This window comes from Panthera uncia, assembly GCF_023721935.1.
Source record: "Panthera uncia isolate 11264 chromosome A3 unlocalized genomic scaffold, Puncia_PCG_1.0 HiC_scaffold_11, whole genome shotgun sequence".
NCBI lineage: Eukaryota > Metazoa > Chordata > Mammalia > Carnivora > Felidae > Panthera > Panthera uncia.
The window spans coordinates 17,643,693-17,666,564 of record NW_026057578.1 but is presented as its reverse complement, the minus strand read 5'-3'; the positions used below and the strand labels follow the sequence as shown (position 1 = coordinate 17,666,564).

Genomic DNA, 22,872 nt, shown 5'->3' with positions numbered 1-22,872 from the left:
TAGGAACTGACTAGAAGGGGCTCCCACTAAGACTGGGACAATCTGAGCATAAAAATAAATAATAATGGCAATAGGTTATCATGGACTCAGTACAATCAGAATCTGTGAGTTTTCACTAATAGAAATAAATAATATATTAAAAACAAGGGAGAAAGGAGAGCCCATCCTCACAATAGATGTTAACCAATACATAAATTATCATGGAATGAGAAAAAACATCCTTTGGCAAACATCTTATCAAGAATTGATTCAGACAAGAATCATCAACAAATGCTAAAACTAAGGGAAGAAAGTTTAATGAAGAACAGGATGTTTACCTAGTGTAGAAATAAATCCTCACAAAACATGTATACATTAAAAAGAAACAGTAACTTTACAGTGAGGAAAACCTTGGTGGAGAACACTTTAAGGATCAACTTTAACATTACCTGTAATGGCACACATGGATATAAAGTGCCTCCTGATATGATGCACTGGGAAGAATTCAATACCACTTTTGTAGTATTCCTGCCAAAAAAGGCATAACTTTAATCTAATCCCAAGCAAACCCAACACGGGGACATTCCGCAAAATAACTGGCCTATCGTAATTTTCAAGACTCAAGGTCAAGAGAGCCAAGGAAAGGCTGAGATATAACGAATCTAAAGAGACATGACAACTAAATGTAACAAGTGATCCTGGGCCAGATTAAAAAAACAAAAACAAAAAAAATCTGACATAAAGGACATAATTGAGTCAAGTGGCAAAGCTGGGACTAATGGTATTACATCAACATTAATTTCCTGGTAATTGTATTGTACTGTATTGGAAATGCATGTTGAAGCATTTAGGTGTAAAGGGATGACAGATCACTGACTGACAGATTGATAGATAGAGTTGGGGAGACAGAGAGAGAGAATGGAATGGTAAAGCAAATATGGTAATCTGTAAGCAATTAGGGAGCTAGGGTGGTCTATGAAAGCTCTTTATGTTATTCTTGACACTTTTCTGTAAGTTTGAAATGACTTTGAAACAAGGAGTCAAAAATATTTGCCAGAGTAGAGGGAGTGAATTGGGGTAGATCAAAGAAGACTGGTAATGGGTTGATCATTGTTGAAATAAGGGGCATACAGAAATGAGTCTATGATACTCTTTATTTTTGTACAAGTTTGAAATTTTCCATATTAACAAATTTCTTAAAGGGAGAGAATATTTTTTTTGCCACATCCTGAATATATTGTGTTCTCTTTGTCTCAGCTATCACCACCTTTCTCTACAGCCATTATCTCTTTCCTAAATGGCTGCAATAGCTTTCTGTCCACTCTACCTACAGCCTTTCTTGACCCTGATAATTCATGCCTCTCTGTAATCTTTTAACTGCCTAGGACAGATCCCACTAATCCCTATTTAAACTCTCCAATGGATTCCTGGTAGATTAAGGGTAAAACCCCAGCTCTTCCCCTTGATTGTTACTTCCCTGCATAAACCAACATTGCCATTTCTTCTTTTTACTACTTTCTCCCTCTAGGCAGATTGCTTTTGTTTACAATCCCTGAACCTACTCAATTCATTTCGTCCTCAGGGCCTTTACATTTGCTGTTCCCTCTGCCTGGAATCTCATAATCTTCATGTCCTGATCATTTGAGTTTTGTATCTGTCACTTCCTCAAGATGCCTTCCCTGATGGTTCCACTCAATTGCCACACTCTCCATTCACCCTCTATCATAGATCATTCTTTTCTATTCTCACCCATGCTTACATGAAATTGTAATTTTTATGAACTTTCCATGCTTCCCACCAGATATAAAGAAAGACCATGAAGGCAAGAGACTTGCTCATTCTTTTCACTGATGGCACAGTACCTGGCACATACGGATCATGCCATAAAAAATGGGGGATGTTAGACATTCAAATTCTAGTTTTGTTTTTCACTGGTTGAGTGAACTTGGGTAAATCCCTTGGGCAAATCCCTTGGGCAAATTCCTTAATCTTTCTGAATCACACTGTCCTCATCTATGGAATGGTAGCAATACCCAATGCACATCTCACTGGGTTGAACAAAATTTTGAATGCACATGTGCCTGAGAGATGCAAAGAAGTAGACGTGCATGGCTTTATTATTATAATGAATTGATACTGGGATTATTGACAAAATCATGTTCCCTATCTAAAAGAGAATAAATTCTAAGCTTTTAACTATAGCCTGCTAAGTCCTCCCACCCCTCATTATCTGCTTCCTGTCTTTCTCTCTCTGGCCTTCTATCTATATCTCAGAATCAATCCTATCAAATCTTCCCAAATCATGGAATGATACAATTTGGGCCTCTGCTCAGATGCTTCCTCTATAGGACACGCTCAGTCCTCTGACCTATTGTCTGCATGAGAAATACCCACTTACCTTCAAAATTCAAATAAATTGTCATTTTTTTTTCTATGAAACTTTTCCTAAGTACCTTCTCATCCCCTCCATCTCCAGGCTTCCAGGGGTACAGTGGGTACTCCACCAATGAGACCCCTGATATGGTTTATTGTACACATAAACCTATTGTACACATTTGTTTGCATGACTGTCTTTCCCACTGTACTGTGCGTTCTCCAGGGCAGGAACTGTACCTTATTTACCTGTTTACCTGTGTATCTCCCCACCAGATCAGAGCAAGCCCTTAATAAATGGCTGTTGGATTTTTGCTGCCACCACCACCACCATCAGCAGCAGCATCTCCTTAGAGGAGAGAATGGCCAATGATGACACAGTTTTGCAGAATAAACAAATGCAGATAAATGGGGGAGACCGGGTTCAAGTCATGGCTCTGACCTTGGGCAAATCACTTCCCCACTCTGGACAACAGTTTCTTTTTCTGTTGTAAGAAGGGCACCGTAGAATCTATACACTCCCTTTTAAAACTACATTTCATGCTTCCCATTCCTCAACACCAGAATTATACTCTAATTGGGATGTCCAAAGTGTGGTTCTTGGGCCTCATGGAGAGAGCGTTAGACCTTCCACAAGGGACTGGGAACTCCCAGGTCTAAACCAACAGAAGCTAGAGCCGTCCTTCATGCCTCCCTGCACAGCTCTTATCTGACCTTAATGATCACGGCTCTCTGTGAGAGATCCTTTGAGCTGTAATTACTAATTGATGTTTGTAAAGTCTTTGAAATTCTCAGGTGACAGATGTAATCAAGGGCCAATTTATTATGATAATTGTTATTAGTACAGCTCCTCATTATTTGTTGATGTTAACGGCAGGGCCAGCAGGTGTTTCAAGATTAAGCAGGGGATTGAGGCTGGCCATATCTGGGCAGAGAAAGAGATAAATGTGATGTGTGGGGGATCTGAGGTCTTTTAGAGACCCTGCTGATTTCAGTCTAGTCAGATTCCACTTTGTGGGGTAATGAATCAGCATCAAGGCACTAAATGTATAAGGCTGCCTAATGGCATGTTTACATGTTCATGTTCAAACCCAGCTCGGTCTCTTGCTCCTGGAATGTGCTTCGGCACATCCTCAGTCTTGGCTTGCTCCTCTGTTAAATGAAGATACATCCAGTATGAATTTACACTTGCTGTGTAATTGTGCAATTTACACTTGCTTGAGGCAAGGAAGAGCGGATGTGGGAAGACCAGTTGGGAGGCTGTTAAGGTTTCCCAGGCACAAGATGATGATATTTAGGATGAGGATGGTGACACTGGAAATGAGAAGAATATGTGGATTGAAGAAAACTTGAGTGTCGAACCATTAGCATTTGGTGAGCAACTGGATACAGCAAGTGAGATGTCTTGGGCAACCCAGACTTCTAAGATAGGAAAGACCCAGGGATCTTTTTGGAGGGGAGGAATGAACAATTCAGTTTTTAAGAAGTCATTGCTTACTATCTCCACCAGTCTCATGTAGGTTTGGTTTATGTGACTCTCATCAACTCTGCAGCCCAATAAATTGAGTTAATGGGCAAATCTGGGGGACATGATGTAAAGGTTGGAACATGACCAACATTCAGTTTCCAGGAAGGGCTTGCAGAACTGCCCACTTGTTTCTCTGTAAGTACATTTCTAACCTCCCTTTGAAATCTCACTCTTCCTGTCTCCTCGATGTATCCAGTGTGCCAACTGGTGTCTTTGCACACTTTGGACTTCACTGATTTTGTTTCTCCTCCCTTAATTACCTCCTCCTGAACCCTATTCCCCATCTATTCAAATTTGATTGATGGATTTCAAAAGCCTGTGCACCCTCTGATTTTTCGTGTCCTTTCCTTAGTACACCTCTATACTCTGCCTCATATATATCACCTGTGACATTCTAGTAATGATAGCTGACACTAACTCAGTGTTTATTGCAAACCAAGCACCATGATAAGCATTTTTAATGCATCTTCTTATTTAATATTTACATTTTGATAAAGTTGATACTATGGGCATAAAAATTTTCCGAATGAGAACTTGATTCATAGAGTCTAAATCACTTTCCTAAGGTCACATGGATGGTCAGTGCCAACCTATGCAACAGACTCTGTACCAGGTATGTTCATCAATAATGCCTAGGGAAAAAAACCTTTGAGATCCATTAATTTATTTAATGGAATTAATTGATGGCATTAATGCTATTATACAGCACAAGAAACAAAATCACTGAGTGTAAATGACTCCATTAAAGTTCAATTTAATATTGTATCACAATGTTGATTGGGAAGCAGAGACAGTATGGTATTGGAGTAGAGACAGTGTTGAGTGTTGGAGTAGAGATAGTATGATATTGGCCAGTATCTCCTCAGGGCCCCTTATGTAAGAATATACATGATAAATCTCCCTTCTAGAGTCTCCCATGGAAAGTATGTATGCTTCTTTTCATGAAGACAAGCTTTGCAAATCTGCCATACATTCCTTTTTGCCTTTGCTTCCAGGAAGCTCAGGAGGTACAGCTAATGTTCTATTTCACTAACCACCTATGTTAGGCCTCTAGTGTAATGACAACGTTTCTTCTGCTAAGATTCTTGAGCTAATTTTAAATTTATATTAAGTCAGTATGCATACGTATTCACATATATACACACATAATTATATACACATGCTAAAATATGTGTATTATGCATACATACACATATGCTGAATTTGCACATGTGTGCATGCACAAACACATACACGCATATGTGATATCTTCATTCAAAAGGTGCTTAGGAATATGAATAAAGTTATCACGATCTATTATTTATCCCTTACAAAGACTCCAGGGAGCTTGGGAGGGCATATCTTGTCCCTACTTGACAGATGGGGAAACTGAAGTTTAGTAGGCAGGTATTCATTTCATGAAGCTGAAAAATAGCAGAGCCAGTTTTTAAAGTCATAGATCCAGTTTCCAAATTCAGTGGTATCCCAACTTTTTCACCATTTGGAGGCCAATTGGACCAAACTTCATAAGGACCCTTGGTTTGCAAGGGGCCTGATGGAAGCAGAAAGCCCTGCTATGTGGAAACTTAGGTTGCTATTTCCATGAGCCTTTTGAGGGCTGGGGGCTGGAGCCTCAAGACCCGGACTGACAAGATTATCAGCTATCAACATTTGGGTAACCTCCATTTCCTTTTCCAAATGAGTCTAAAGTATCTTTGTGTTGAAAGGAAAATGTTCTTGGTCCCTCAGGTCTCATACCATGATAATAAAATCTGTAGGAACTAGGAGTGAGTGAAAAAATAAATTAGCAACCTGGGAGAGCTCATTTTGGTATTTGTACAAGGTGACACTCAGGGAATTTCTCTCTCACTTAGTAAGAGAAGTTTGAGCCCCAACAGGGCTTCAATAGAAGTTCAGAACTTTTAAGAGCAGGTGCTAAGGCTCACATAGTAGAAAGGAGCTTAGAGGTAGGTATGCTCAGGAGGCTGGGTGATCCCCAGGATCTGAGGATTGGGAAGGAGGACTGGACAGGTTGATGGCGGCAGGCAAAGCAGGCTCTGGTGACAAAGCAGGACTTGGAGGGGCACTGACCAGGCCTAAGCTTTCCAAAGTGGTTATAGAAAGGTTTTGGTGATAACCCTGGCTTCCAAATGTCCATTTCAGTCTCCCTCTCTACTTTCACTCAGCTGCGGCAGAGCTGATACAATCCAGAGACAAGTTCCTAACGTAGGACTATGGTAACAAGTCAGTAAAATAATACGTGGAGGTCTTCGGTTCACAGTTTTCTGATACTTTGGCAGCAATTGATGGGTGGGAGAGATCTAAAGTTTTCTGAGGCCTCTCAACCATACTTCATGGTAGACTTGGAAGAACCACTGCCTTTCAAAGTGGAACAGTGTCAACAGGGAGTATTAGACATTTCTTTACCATGTATCGATGGAGAGAAAATGAGAAAGCTGTTACTAAAATCCCTTCTTCAGTATGAAGTAACTGAGATTCTATGAGATTGTTGGATGCTCCTGGCAGTCTATTCATTCACTGATTTAAATGGAGTCGCTTTGTGAGACCAATTGGGAAGTAGCACAGGTGATAGCACCTTCTTAGTGTCTGGGATGCAGTAGGAGCACAATAATAGAAAGTTCTCAGGATCTGTAATAGGAAATGGACAGGTGCTTCAAGATTGAGCGTATCATGGGAATTTTATGGAAAAGTTTCATTATGGGCAATAATAAGGAAGTGTGGTGGTCATTAAGGATGTTCTCAAATACCTTAAGTTCACATTCTTGGCACTTGGCTGGAATCAGCTGCCTCATTGTTTTTGAAGTTAAGCATGGCCGCATAAATAGCCCTGGCCAATGAAATGTCCAAGTGCTGGGTATCATTTTGTGTGGAAATTTTTTAGAATGAGTGCCCTTTTGCCACATTTCTCTTCCTCTGCCTTGGTGATTGTGTAAGCATATGTCAAAATGGACTTTCCCTTAGCCTCAGCCCCCTGAGTGACTATGATGAACAGAGTCCTTCTGCCGACCCATTCTGGACATGCAGAAGGAATGAACAATATTTCTTTTTCTGATAATACATGGATATTTCATGGTTGTTTGCTAGTATAGCATAAATTAGTTTGTCCTAACCAATACAGGGGTTTTCTTATAAATTCCCTGATTGGAATATCTAAAACCCAAGTCATGACATACCCCTGTATGATCTTAACCCTAACCCATCTGAGCTTGGGCCTCCCCTATCTTCTCATTCCATGGTCCACCTGAGCTTTCCTCACGTGACAAATGAGAAGTCACTAAAGGAGACAAGTGAGAAGTCACTAAAGAAGAAATAGAATCAGGAAACGGGGTTGGGAGGGGCAAGATCACTCCCCAAAGGCAAAATCGATTATGTCACAAGATTCAACAAGAACAGAGGTCAGACTTGGACCATGTGTGAAACATTAAACTAATAAAAATAAAGCCTGAAGTGAGGTTATGAAGCAATTAAGTGATGGGTGAGTCAAGACAGTCAACAGCTGCCACATAGACATAGTTCCTGAGGTTAGATAAGGACGCTCCAACCTTCCCCTGCCTCAGGAGAGGAGCTTCAGGAAAGCAGCAAAAAGGAAAAGAACTTGGGCAGGGAGGGGGGGGAGGTAGGTCATTCATCTTGAGATGTTAAGCAACAGCACAAGTTCACATCATTGGAAAGAGCCCAAATTCAAAGCCAAGTCTGTCTGATGACTGCCTCTCAATTCTTTCCACCCCACCATGCCTCAGAAAACCAATCCACGTACAAACATTCTTTTAACAGTTTTTGGACACAACTAAATATAGCTCCTTCCAGTACATTCAGAAACGCAGAACTCTCCATAACCACACTCTACCTAGATAATCCTCACTATTATAATGTGATTACACTGCAAACATGAGGACCCCTTCAAAATAGCATCTGGCTTCCAACTGCTCTCAAGAGGCAATTGAGTTCAGGAGCTGGAAGAGAAAGCGAGAGAATGAGAACAATCACCCTGTACTTCCCAATCCTCTTATTTAGATCACCATTTGGCAGAGGCACCATCCAGGTTAAATGTGCTCCTACATGATGAAAAAGATATGGCAAGGAAAGAGTTTTCTCTCTGCATAAATATAACATGCACAACAACCCTGCCCAAGAAAAGGTGGCTTCTGGTGGATATTTGCATGAATTTGCCACACTTGTTTTGCATCCAACCGTTAATTATGGTCCTTTCAACTTCACAATTATGGCTAATGGTGGTGGGGATGCAGAGAACAGTAGATTCAGCAGACCTCATTCTGGGAGGAGTGGGGGAGAAAACAATGCAAAACTGCACCCACCTGCTGTTTACAACTGAGACAGTTACTCTGGGTACCATTTGGAAGATGTGGAGGAAATCAAGGCTGCCCAGGAGCCTGGAGCTTGGGAAATGAGACAGCTGGGGAAAAGTCTTACTGCTATGATGGAAGGAAGGTCCTCCAGGGGCTCATCTGTCTATGGTGAAAATAGCTCAGAACCACATCTCTCATGCCTCACAGACTGGAAATTCAGACTGCACTGACACTTACTTGGTATCTTTCAGAATTCAAGATCTTTTCTCATTTAATCTTCAAAATGACTGTGTGAGTTTTATATTACCATTTCGATTTCATAAGCAAGAAAACAGACTCACAAACAAGAAACAGTTCGAAACAGTTCATACTCTCATTCATCTACTCATGCAACAATCATCAAGTATCTACTATGTGTTAAATATTGTATTTAGTATGGAGAATACAGAGGCAAACAAAACAGAGCTGCTACCTCCGGTAGCTCTCAGTTTAAGGATGAAGGCATGCACTACACAAAAATAAGTGCAATTAAAAGTGTGCTCAGTGTTATAAAAAAAAAAAAAAAGAACAGGTTAACATGTGAGTGAGTACTGGCATGGACAGCTCTTAGAAAATATAAATGCAAAGTTCTCAGAGGATGGGACATCGAAAAGGAGGCCTGAAAAATGAGAAGGTATTAGTTCTGCAAAGAATGAAGAGAAGAGACAGGTAGAATTACAGCTTGCATAAGGGCTCCAAAGTGAGAAAAATATCTTGGAATGTTAGGGAAATAATGTTTTAGAAAATGGTAAGGAGAGGAGGGGTAGTGAACATGTAGCAGGCATGGTCTAACTATCTCTGAAGTACAATTCTAGGTTCTAGGTATCGTTTTGAAGGAGGGCATTGGAAAAAAGGAGTATGTCTATGAAAGTACAGAACAAATAGGATTAAGAAGATAGAGAAAATCATTCCAAGTGAGAAACAGAAGTAACTGCATGTTAGACATCAATAAGATATAGCCTGGGTGACCAAACAAAGATGGTAATTGGTACTGTCTTATTTTCTCCAAGAGGCTGACATGGGAAGAAAGATTTGATTTGTTCAAACAAATACAAGTGCCCAAGAGTACAGAGTTAAGAAGACCAAATTTGGCTTTATAGAAGGAAGAAAGTTCTAATAATTTTACCTGCTCCACAAAGGAATCAACTCTTTCCCTCCAGAGAATTGCAGTGATCAAGCTGAGGTTCTATAATGCCCTGCCAAGCACACCTTATTGGAGATTTCTTTGTAGGCTGCTGGTCTGCATTAGATGACACTGCAAAATTGCCCAGTTCTAAAATGATATAATAGATCTATGATATAGCCATATCCAAAATAAATGGTTACAATATGGCTTGATTCACAAGAAAGACTGGCACTGAGGAGTCAGAACCAAGGACAGTGCTCTAACAGCCAACACTGCCCTTGTTCTCCATAAGAAAGCATCAATGGCTAAATGTGATATTACTAATCTGATCAAAATTCCCAGTAAAAGTGCCTGTCAACAATCCACACTTCAGGAAAATACCTGCAAGGTCTCTGAGCACCATGCCTCATGATGTACATCATACTTGGGCTCTCCATTGTGTTTACAGAGATGGATTAAAATACTTCCACATTTATGTAGATTACTGTAGAATTTACAGAATATCCTTATCCTCATCCCATTAATATTCAACACAGATCTTATGTCAACATTTAATGAGTGAAGAAATGCCTTTTTTTGACGTTTGGTATGCACTTGCTAGAGGTTTACTTAATTAATTGATCAATCATATGTAACTATTTTTAATAGCTTACTTAAAATCAGAGTTATTAGGGTTTTGTGTGTAGGTAGTCTGATTGCACAGGCTGGATATTTATCCAGTCTGATGAACTGAAAAAAAAAAACTCTATTTAATATCCATAGAATAAATATACCTGGACCCTAAAATTTTCTTACCCCATTCTGATGAAACTTGCAGGTAGGGTTGGGAGCAATAAAACTGATTGACAGTGAGTTATTCAATCTGGCCAATGACTATCCTGCAACAAATGGCCATTTTTTGCTTTCCTTTAATTTGTTTTAATTTAATGTGACTTGGCCTCATCCTTTGTTTGGTTTTAATCTTCTAGTAATATGGAAATAGCTTGATCCAAGATATTTTTTTCCTCTTTAAAGAGGGGAACAAAGAACCACTTAAAAGAATCAAACCTGGTACTTTTGTCTTCTGGCTTGCTTTATAGTTGCTGATTTTCATCACTTACAGTTTCATCACTTACAGTTTCCTTTGCTTCTCCCCATTTTCTTTGTAGATTGTTGTTTCCTGTTTTTTTAAAGGTTAGATTGGAAATCTGCCTTTATGTTTAAAAAAATTTACTTTTCAAAAATTCTCAGTATCAAAAATAAAGTAGTTGCTATTTGTTCCATCCTGTCTAAATTGGGGAAATTGGCAGATTTTTATTTACACTCATCAATCCTCCAACTCTTTCTCAGTTTGTGTTGACATAACAGCAGATTACAGACCTTGATTAGAATTGTTAATTCCTTACATCTTCTCTTTAATTACTTTTTTATATTAACCTTCTCTTTTGTAACATATTTATAGCAATTATTTAGCATTAACACTATGTTTAGTTAATTTCCAAGTTCAGTGTTGGTCTTTTCATTCTACATTTCTCTGTTCTTGATTTCTTTATTTTGATTCATTGCTTGGTCAATTGCTCTTTGAATGATTTATTAGAGGCAGAGCATGCGGGAGCCCCTGGATACTGAGAATGTCTTTCTGATGTATTTACACAAGAACAACAACTGGGCTGATAAAGAATTTGTGGGTTATAACATTTTCTCCTCAAAAATCCTCCAGGCTTAACTGCATTGTCTGCTGCCCTTTATGAGATGGAGAAATCTGAGAGGGGCTGGCAGAGATTTGTTAGACTGAGAATGGCTTTTCTGCTCCTATGACTCTTTAACTTAACTCTTTTCAGTATAACTTAATACTAAATACAGTAATTTGAAATAGTGTGTAGTTTTTTCCTTGTCAGAAAAATACAACATGCTGAGCATCCAGCTCCCACAGCTCTTCCTCTGCTCCTTTTTCTGTTTCCTCCTGTTCCTCTGTCCCTCTATGTTTCCCTCAAGACACCTGGCATAAGCACCCATCCAATTCCTTTCCTGCAAATCTTAGTTCCAAAACGGGAGCACACATGGTGTATGGAAGGCATAAGTAATTAAATGGCCTTGTTCATCCGGAAGCAGTAGTAGAAACTACTTCCTGGATGAGGTAGCTTCAGAGTGGGGTGACTTCTTTCCCAATGGCAAGCCTCCTTCCTTGAGGAAGTAGTCTACTGTGTGAAGTTTGTAAAGCCAAACCTCCCACGGTTCTCTTGCCTCACCTGCTTGTTCCACTCAAGGCCAACCACACTTGGGTTGGGGAATTCCTCCTGGGGTCCATTTGTCTCTATAGACTTGGTCTCCAGCTGGGTTTCTATTAGAGTCATGGTAGGAATGTGATATAGAGTGAACTGAGTACAGCTGCTACTCTTCTTCACAGCATGGAAACCCAAACAGCACCTCTTGACATGTCGCCAAGAGCAGAGAAAGCCACACCTTCTCAGAATTGTGCTTGACCAACAAACTGGCCAGTCTGGGATGCAGAGAAACAGAGACAAGATGGGCCCCCAGATGCTTTCTGCCCATCTTTATGTCTTCTTCCTCAATACGTCAGAGTGCTTCATGCAGAGGAAATACCAGATGGACAGATGGAAGGCAGTCTGGCAGCTTCTCTTTGTAGTTTTAGACTCTGAGGAATGTTGCTTGGGCAAGTAATAAATGCAGAACTGAAATACCAGTGTGGAATTTAAATGGGTATGTGGACATTTAAAATGTTAATTAGTTCCTCAATCCAGGTTTCTCATAAGGTAATGACTGCCACTGACAGACTAAACTCTCTATCTCGGCCACCAGAGCCTACAGAGGCTGTTCAGCACACACTTCACCAAATCTTGCTTTTGTTTCAGCTTTCCTTCCTCCAGTGAGTTTCTCACTTCTCCAGATATACCATGGAACATGGCACACACCAGACTCCCTTATGTTAAGAAAAGGTCTTGCAGGGGAGGGGAGGGTTGCGCATACTATGTAATCTTAATATGAACTATAGGGCTTAGCTTATATCAGTATTTGTTGTATATTTGTTGAGTGAAATATGGCAACCTGAGATATATCCACAAAAGCAAAATGGGAAATACTTGTGTCATAAGAGGAACTAAAGATATTTAGTTTGCAGAAAATAAGACCACCTGGGTGTATCTGAACAGAGGGGAAGTGGATGGTAGGAAAGATCTTATGTAACTGAAAGAATACCACCTAAGAGGGTGATTGCATTGGTTCTCTTGGGACCTAAGGGTATGGGCCAAGAGCATTGGGTAGAACCTATAATAAGAAACATATTTTGGGGCACCTAGGTGGCTCAGTTGGTTAAGCGTCCGACTTCAGCTCATGTCATGATCTCACAGTCTGTGAGTTCGAGCCCCGTGTTGGGCTCTGTGCTGACAGCTCAGAGCCTGGAGCCTGCTTCAGATTCTGTCTCCCTCTCTCCCTGTCCCTCCTCCACTCATGCTCTGTCTCTCTCTGTCTCAAAAATAAATAAAAACATTAAAAACATGAAAAAAAAATAAACATATTTCAGGCAGTACAATAGAAGGCTTTCTTAGAGCCACCGACACCCCAAAGATCGGTAAAATTACCACATAAAGAAGTGAGTTCTTGGTCATTAGAGATATTCAAGAATAAGCACTAATACCAGTTAACTGTGATGTTGTAATGTTGATTGTTTTATGTGTAGGGGGAGAGAGGTAGATATTTGGTGACCTTTCCCATCCTTTTCAGCCCCGTGATTTTGTGATGTTATGACTGGTATCCCATCTTGACCAAAGAAATATCTGACACTAAAAAAGTTTCCCTTGTCTTTGGGAGAAGAGAATATTTTCTAATGTGAAAATTTTCTATTGCTAATAATAAAAGAGTTAGTATTCACTGATTAACTACAACATGCTTAATGCATTCATAAATAACAGATAGGTATTTTATGGATGAGGAAATTAATCGTTAGATGGGCATGCAATGTTCCCAAAGGTTATTTGAAAGAACTTTTTTATCTTTTAATATTGAGGTTTGCAAATTTTTTCTGTAAAGGGTCATATAGTAAATATTTTAGGCTTTATGTGGCATAAAGTCTCTGTCTAAACTACTCAACTGTATTGGTGTAGCATCAAAAGCAGCCTTAGACCAAGTAAATGAAAGGCACTGCTGTACTTAAAAAAAAGTGTGCGTGTGTGTGTGTGTGTGTGTGTGTGTGTGTGTGTGTGTCAGTCATGGGGCTGGATTTGGTCCACAGGCCTTAGTTTGGCAACCTCTGCTCTAAAGCCATGCTACTTCTCATTTGAGAATAGGAAAATACAATCAAGGCAAGAAATGGCCTTCATGGGGCCATACTTACTCCATTGGCTTTGCTGAGTGCCTGGAAATAGATGCTGTAGCTTTTCAGAGGGGAAAGAGGAGGGTTCCAGTATCCATTGTATGTCTTGTTGTCACCCACTGTAAATGGCTGGGTGACAGGCAGGTTGGCAGGCTTCAATTCAGCAGCAAAGTAGTGTAGAGAATCAAGGCTGGAGGCATTCCTATAGCTCACAGGCACCGAAAAGCACTCAATGATATCAGCTGCCCTCCGTGATTTTTGAAGTCGCTCCTCCTTGACAACCAGCTGATAAACACTGAACAGGAAAGAGAAGCAGATGAGCAATGATCTGGAGGGATGCACTTGTTATTACCATTTCTGTCTAAAACTGAACCTCCCTCCTGAGTTTTAGAATTATAAACCCACTGCTGTGTAGAAATAGATCTCCATTTAGATGTCCCAAGGCCAGCTCACACTGGATATATCCAAAATGTAACTTGGTCCCAACCCCTACAAACCTGCCTCTTCCTCCTTCTACCTTTCTTTCCTTAGTGAAGGGTAGCATTGGCCATCAAGTGACCAGATATTGAGTCTGGGGCTCATTTTCAATTCCTACCTCCTTAGATCTCACTCTGCCCCTATAAACAAAAAGCCCAGTTGACATCAGCAATCTGCATCTGCCCCACCTCTTTTTCTTCCTTCATTGATAATGCTTAGGTTGGGCACTTCCCTACCTCTTCCCGGATTCAACTGGTCTCTTTACCTCTAACTTACCTGATAAACTAGTCAACTCATTGATTTTCCTAAACATATAAACATGGTCTCTCTTCAAACTCTTTCATAAGCTGTTATCCTAATGATATAATCTAAACTCCTCATCCTGGCACTGGGGACACTTGTGCCTGGCTTCCAGTCTGTCTTTCGGAAACTCTTAGTTTGGACCCCTCATTCCAGTGGATCCAGACAAACATCCTTGGGATTTCACTCCATCAGTTCATGTTTCCTCCACATGCAATGTCTTCTATCCACTTCTCTCTGGGGAAGCCTTTCCCTAAAGGCTGAGTCTATCTTTCATCTCCTCAATGAAGCCTGTCTAGATCCTCCCACTCTGAATGAGTTTCCCCCCACCTTAGTTCCCCTACAACTCACTAATGGATATCTTCTTGGGATTGTAAGAATATGAGCACAGGACTGTTTCTCTGGTTAGACTGTTACCTTTTTGGACAGTGGGAGTTGTGGCTTGGTTATTTCTGCATCATTTACCCCAACCCCACATTGCCCACTAGGTTACCTGATACCCCTAAAGTCATCACTGAATGCTTGTTCAAGTAAACCAAATTAAATTGAGTTAAAATTGAAAGTAGGCATGAAACTAAATATGACTAGATACAGAATCCCTAATCAAAATAAACAGTGAATACTCTGAGCTCCTGTCTAGTGATCGTGTACCATTCCCTTCAACTTGGAAGGAAGTCAGAAGGTACTAGTCTGTGAAGAGAGATGACTGAGCCTTTATTGAATACCAGCTATAGGCCAAATATGTAGGCTCCTTTTATAAAAGTTACCCTAAACGTTGGTGGATCTAGATGGCATTTTATTATCTCTTTGAATGTCCACAGTTTGTATCTCTCTGTAAATACTTTTCTTTTAGAAGATCTTTCTTGCAGAGCTCTCTGGACTCATGACCTAAGACAAAAGATCAATTGCCCAAAGAGTGCCCCCAGGAAATTTTTGTGAATTAAAGGTGACTTCAGCAGTCACCCAAACCAATCTTCTAAAGATGGCATAGTGAGATAGCACATGGTTTATGAAAATGGAGCACGGTGAGCGCTACCATCCTTCAATCAAGCCGTCCATCTAAATACACTTGGTTAAGAAACATAACTTGGACAAGGACAGAGGCAGAGGACTATTTCACTAAAATAAAAGGGTATAGAGGGACTAACCCAAGGAAACATGATACAATATGGCAGGGCTTCCCCTGAATCTCCTTGAGCATGAGGATTGTCAACAATGCAGATGGAAAAAAAATACACCATGTGAATGTTTGCCACACTTGGAAGACAGTGATACCTTGAGTGGAGGAGAGCAATAGCTCAGTGAGCATGTGTACTCTCTGATGGGCACAACTGGATGAGAACTCAGCAGCCTAGAGTACAGGTGAGTGTCATGTGAGTGGATACGGCCACTTCTCTGGGAGGGCAGACTACATCTGAGTGTGAATAATGTCCAAATGAGCATCTGTAGGACCTGGGTGTCTAAAAACTGAGCGAACACATATACTCTTTGAATGAGTGTGACATTCAGATGAATGTGTGTGGACACCTAAATGTGTATGACATGTGAGTGCATCTAACACCCCAAAGTATATGTGTGTGTGACATCTATATGTGTTCATAAAACTGAAGTCTGGGGTGCCTGGGTGCCTCAGTCAGTTAAGCCTCCAAATCTTGATTTTGGCTCAAGTCATGATCTCTCAGTTTGTGAGTTCGAGCCCCACATCTGCACTGACAGTGCAGAGCCTGCTTGGGATTCTCTGTCTCCTTCTCTCTCTGACCCTCTCTTGGTTGTGCTCCCCTCTCTCAAAATAAACAAACAAACAAACAAATAAATAAATAAATAACACTAAAAGTATGTATTAAAAAAATTGAAGCCAATAAATGCCTAAATTAAATCATGACTTCAGGGCACACTCCCTCCTCAACTCTGGGGTCCTTCTCAACAGTATAACCACTATGTTTATCAAGACAGCTAAGCTCAAAACAGTCTCTGAAAGACATCACCAAGACCCAAGACCCAAACCTAAAGGAGGGGTGTCTATAACAGTTTTCAGGACCTCCATTGCTTTACATATAACAGCAGTCTCAAGTAAAACTCTGAATCTTGCTAGAGTGCTCAGGACTGCTTGTTGAGGGTCTGACTCATGCAACTCTAATCTATGAGGAAAAGGGCAAAAGGCAATGAAGAGTGAAGGAGCAACAGTCTCTTGGGTCCATGTGTGGAGGCTTGCAGTAGGATCTAAAAGACTGAACTGGGCTTGGAGGCACTCAGCCTATCCAGCCTGCATGCCTTCCTGACTGGGTTGGGAGGCACTAACAGGCCCCACCTCTAGGAATGGGGTTTGCAAAGACCTGTGAGTCCCTGCTTTCCTCTGATGTCCAATCTATCCCTTACTATTCTTGGGTTAATCCCGTCCACATGAGAAGACCTCTGTCCTTGTTTCTAAGTTGAAAACTCTTGTGCCACCCCTGAGTCCTTTTGTTACCCTCTCCCTCTAAATTGAGAATCCAAAGCCTTGGAACTTCATTGGGGCCGGATCCCACTCCCGGACTCGCTTTCTGTTGTCCTTGGCCCTACTATGATGGGATGGATCACGCAGAGCCACCAGGCTGGCCTGAGTACTGCACATGACTGGCATGAGACTCTGTGGTCATGGACAGCTAAGCAGTGGGTCTTCACTGGGCTCTGACGGGTGAATGCTGCCAAAGGCTACAGAGGGAGGCAAGACATGTCTCCAGGGGCCAGCCCAGGATCCCGCCATCAATCTCACTACTGAGGACTCACTTGTCAATTCAACCAAACTCAGCAGCCAGATTACAGGTGAAGACACTGAGGCTGACAGGCTGAGTGCCCTGTGTCAAACTGTGGCAAAAGCAAAAAGCTAGACTTTCATTCACAGTTCAGTATCCTTTTCTTTCTCCATCTCCCTTCTTTTTCCATAAGCCAACAACATGTGACAAGGACCTTCGGAGTAGTTTTTACTTGGCAGACTGAACTCCTTAGCTCTAACGGCTTCTTCTGAAATCATAAAGCCTGGCAAAGGATATCTGGGGAAGGGCGGGGTGGTGGTGGTTAAACCGTGTTGTCAACATACAGTTCGCATACAATTGGGATTAATGTGCTTGAGTGCAGCCAGCAACACCCTCAGGCCTACTGTGCCTGCAGCTTCTCCATTCAGAGGCAAATGTGCAACCGTGGCCAGGAAGCCATAAACCATTTGGTAGTATAAATCTTTTTTCCAGTGGACCCAGCCCCTCTTAAAGATCAGGGGACTCTGATTAAGGAGGAGAATGGCACGTGTAAGCTGTGTAAGTGTCCTTTCCCTGATACGCACACTTTAGGAAGCAGGGGTGAGGTGGGGGGACAAGACAGTTTTTGTTTCTTGGGATAACTTCATTCTCATTGTCCTTCTCTTAGGAACATATTTATCTAAGCTCTTTATGGCTTGTTGGTAATGATAAAATCATACCTAAATGAGAAGAACTCCTCCAAAGTCATATCTCTAGTGCAAAAGAAGTGATTGAAACATATTCCGGAGCATTTGTGAACAGAAAGGATTTTTTTTTAGTAGAAAAATCCTGATAGTATTAGAGAAGAATAACAAGATGCTCACCTCACCACATACAGCATTTACCCCCACATTTCCCCATCCTGTGACATCCCCTCTATTTCTTCCAGTGAGAAGATGGACATTTGAGGTCCCAAGACCTCAGCTCATAGAGGACAGGTGCTTCAGAAACCTTGAAGAGTAAGAGGTGCGGGAATTCCTCTGCAGGTATTAGAGGAGGACCCTGCCACCGGGGCCTCATGGCCCCTCTGATTCCTGAGTTGACCGTTGGTGATAACTCATGCTCCTCTATGAAGGACCAGGGGCCTATCAGAGCCATCCATCAATCACTAACACATCCTATGGCCCCCTTTTTATATCTGAGGAAGAGATCTCCAGCAAGGTGCTATTACCCATTCAGAATACTTAAGTCAGGTGACAGACAGACAGGATGCTGTAGTTCACAGGTGAAGACTGCCAAGAATCAGAAAAGGGGACATTTAACACCCATGTTCTCCCATAAATAGGCTTCATAAATTTATATGATCAGTTCATACTGACACTGCCAATTCACATCCATTAACACAAGACTCTTCCTCACCTTCCCCATTGTGAATTTGTTTCCTACAGTGAAAACCCTGGTTTTTAATATCACTATTTTTTACTCGTTTACCCTGTCACACAATACACACAAAAGCATTTCAGAATTAACTCATCAACCAACCAAAACCAGCCTCAATACTTAAAAAGTAAAATTCAAGGTTTCTCTACTGCCCTGTTCCAGCTCCTTCCCGAACAATTCAGTCTTAAAGCCATTAGGCAGGGCAGAGCAAGGCAGGCAACCTTATGCGATGGGGAAAGCCGTGGTGGCCCTGTGTGGGGAGCAGAAACCACTTAGTGCCCCCGAGGCCATTCAGGTGATCTACAAGATCAAAAATATTTCAGAATACCATTAAGATACTATTTGCCTTTTGTACTTTTGGTGTCTCACAAGTGTACTGTGGAGTTCTTTTTTTTTATGTTTTAAAATACATTTTTTTAAATATATGAAATTTATTGTCAAATTGGTTTCCATACAACACCCAGTGCTCATCCCAACAGGTGCCCTCTTCAATACCCATCACCCACCCTCCCCTCCCTCCCACCCCCATCAGCCCTCAGTTTGTTCTCAGTTTTTAAGAGTCTCTTATGCTTTGGTTCTCTCCCACTCTAACCTCTTTTTTTTTTTTCCCTTCCCCTCCCCCATGGGTTCCTGTTAAGTTTCTCAGGATCCACATAAGAGTGAACACATATGGTATCTGTCTTTCTCTCTATGGCTTATTTCACTTAGCATCACACTCTCCAGTTCCATCCTACTGTGGAGTTCTTAAAAAGCCACAGGACTTCAAAAACACATGAAGTTGGTAGTGTAGGTATCTCTTCGAGGTACTTATTTCATTTCCTTTGGATATATAACCAAAAGTGAGAATGCTGGATCATAGGTTAGCTGTATTTTTAAATTTTTTTTGAGAAAACTTCATACTGTTTTCCATAATGGCAGCATCAGTTTACATTTCTACCAACAGTCTACAAAATCCTCGTTTATTCACATCCTTGCCAACACAGTATCTTTTGTGTTTCTGATAACAGTTGCTTTAATAGGTATGAAGTGATATCTCATTGTGGTTTTGATTTGCATTTCCCTGATGACTAGTGATGCTGAATACCTTTTCATGTACCTGTTGGCCAAATGAATACCTTTGTTTGGGAAACTGTCTATCCATGTCCTTTTTCCACTCTTAATTAGATTATCTCTCTCTTTTTTTTTTTTTTTTTTTTTTTTTGCTGGTGAGTTGTAGGATTTCCCTATGTATTTTGAATATTAGTCCCTTATCAGGTATGTGTTTTACAAATGTTATTTCCCATTTTGCAGTCTGCCTTTTCATTTTGTTGATTGCTTCTTTTGCAGTGAAAAGCTTTTTAGTTTGGGATGGAACTACTTGTTTATTTTTGCTTTTGTTGCTTGTGTTTTTGATGTCATTTCCATTAAATCATTGCCAACACCAAATTCAAGAAACTTTTCCCATTTTCGTGTAGGAGTTTATGTTTCAGGTCTTACATTAAGTCTTTAATCCATTTCAAGTTAATTTTTGTGAGTGATGCAAGACAGGGGTCCAGCTTCACTCACTTACATGTGAATAGTCAGTTTTCCCAATACTGTTTATTAAAAAGATGATCTTTTCCCCATTGAGTATCCTTGGCTTCCTTGTCAAAGATTAGTTTGAAATATATGCATATACATATATATCCATATATGCATGGACTTATTTCTGAGCTCTCAATTCTGTTCCATTGGTCAATGTGTCTGTTTTTGTATTACTGCCATACTGTTTTGATTACTATAACTTTGTAATATAGTTTTAAAACAGGACGTTTGATGTTTCCAACTTTGTTCTTCTTTTTCAGTATTTCTTTGGCTACTTGAAACCTTTTGTGGTTCCATGTAAATTTTAGAATTGTTTTTTTCTATTTCTGTAAAAATGCCATTGGAATCTTGGTAAGGATTACAATGAATCTAGATGGCTTTGGGTAGTATGGACATTTTAACAATATTCATTCTTCTGATCCATAAACACAGGATATCTTTGTATTTATTTGCATCTTCTTCAGTTTTTTTCATTAGTACCTTACAGTTTTCAGTGTACGGGTCTTTCATCTCGTTATTTAAATGTATTCCTAAGTATTTTATTCTTTTGACACTGTTGTAAATGGGGATGTATTCTTTATTTCTCAGATAATTGTTAGTGTACAGAAATGCAACAATTTTTATATGTTGTTTTTTGTAGCTTTATCAAATTATCCTTTAACTTTTATTATAAAGTTATTATATTGCATAATATATATATATATAAAGTTATTGTTATGTTATATCAGTCATATATTACATACGATATTACACCTTATGTATGAGATCATGTCTTCTGCAAACAGATAATTTTGCTTCTTTCTTTCCAATTTGGATACCTTTTATTTCTTTTTATCGTCTGACTGCTCTGCCCAGAACTTCCAGTACTATGTTGAATGGGAGGTGTGAGAGTGGGCACCTTTGTTTTATTCCTGATTTTAGAAGAAAACCTTTTAATTTTTCACCACTGAATATGCTAGCTGTGGGCTTGTCATATTATTATGTTGAGGTATGTTCCTTCTATAGCCAGTTCACTGACATTTTTTAAAATCACGAATGGTTACTGCATTTTGTCCAGTGCTTTTTCTGTATCTACTGAGATAAGCATATGATTTTCCCCATTCCTTCTATTAATGTGATGGATGCATCACATTTATTGATTTGTGTATGTTGAACCATCCTTGCACCCCAGAAATGAATTCTACTTGACCAACCATAATCCTTTTAATGAATTCAGTCAGCTAACATTTTGTGGAGACTGTCACTGATTTTTCAGGTGAGGGCAGATAACAGTCATCTCAGAGTCAGAAGTATGCTGCTGAAGATCAGGGGTTCCCAACTCTGGCTGTACATTTTAATTGTCCAGCAGACTTTTAAAAAAATGCTATTCCTAGGCCCCACCCTGGAACAACCAAATCAGAATCTCTAGGGGTAATCTTTAGGGGGTCTCCAGATGATCCTAATGTGCGACTATGAAACCACAAACCTAGGTGATTCTAATATTTATACCTTTGTCCTAGCAGGGACATCCCCCTCAAACATTCTTACTTTGTTTAAAATCATTACTTTGGGGGCACCTGAGTGGCTCAGTTGGTTAAGCATCCAACTTCAGCTCAGGTCATGATCTCACGGTCTGTGAGTTCGAGCCCCGCATAGGGCTCTGTGCTGACAGCTCGGAGCCTGGAGCCTGCTTCTGCTTCTGTGTCTCCTTCTCTCTCTGCCTCTTCCCCACTTATGCTCCGTCTCTATCAAAAATAAGTACATGTAGAAAAAAAATTTTTTTAATAAAAAAATACATAAAAACAAAATCATTACTTTGGGTCATTCCAATCCACCTCAGCATTCCTTCATAATTATCAGTTTTTTTGAGTCACTGTCTATTACATCTGTTGATTTCTTTTATAGCTTTCATCACAAGTAAAATAGGTCTTGTCTGATTATTCTGCCTGCTCCCTAATAGTCCGTGAACTTCATGAGGTCTGAGACCTCTTGCCTGGTTTGTTGTCTGAGATCTTATTGCCTGGTTTGCTGCTGCACCCCCAGCTTCTAATATCCTGCTAAACACATAACAGCTGTTCACTAAGTACTTATTAAATAAACTAAATTGGCAAAATTTAGAAAATGAATTTTAGATGCATGTTCATGTCAGTTCTTACTACATGCTTCAATGCTATTCTAGATGCTGTTCCACCTCCCCAAGATGCCTTTTTCCTTTTCCTGCATCTTGAGGATTCTTCATCCAATCTAGACCTGTATCAGATGTTACTCTTTCTGAAGAGACTTCTCTCTCTTGCAGTCCAGAGCTAGTTTCTCCTTCCTCTGTTCCCATAGCTCTCTGTCCGTATTTCTATCATAGCTCCCATTGCAATGATTACCTCACCCAATAGAAAATGTTTAATGAGCACTTACTACCTACTAGACATCATGCTTACGCCCATTCTACACATTATTTAATTTGACCTTCATAATAACTCTTAAGAGACAGATACTATTACCTTATTGTGACAGAATAAGAGAAACAGAGCACAGAGAGGCTCAGAAACTTAAAGCCACACTGCTATTTGAACAATGAGGTTAATATTTGAATGCAGTCTGACTCCTGAGCCCTTAGTCTTATCCATAAGGCTAAACAGCTTTTTAGCACACCCTAAGTTGAACCATCATCTATAATTTACCCCACCAAATAATGTTCTTAAAAAAATTTTATCTTAAAGCTAACTCAATTGTTTTAAACATAGTTT

At 40.2% G+C, this 22,872-nt stretch overlaps 1 protein-coding gene across 1 annotated transcript in view; it reads right to left on the bottom strand.

Annotated features, from left to right (window-relative positions):
* The window catches only part of PTPRT (protein tyrosine phosphatase receptor type T), a 632,313-nt gene that overhangs the window by 90,826 nt on the left and 518,615 nt on the right, over window positions 1-22,872 (bottom strand). The window contains exon 11 of the mRNA XM_049650393.1: window positions 13,683-13,956. Coding sequence (XP_049506350.1) covers window positions 13,683-13,956 — 274 coding nt within the window. The remainder of the gene's footprint in view (window positions 1-13,682; window positions 13,957-22,872) is intronic.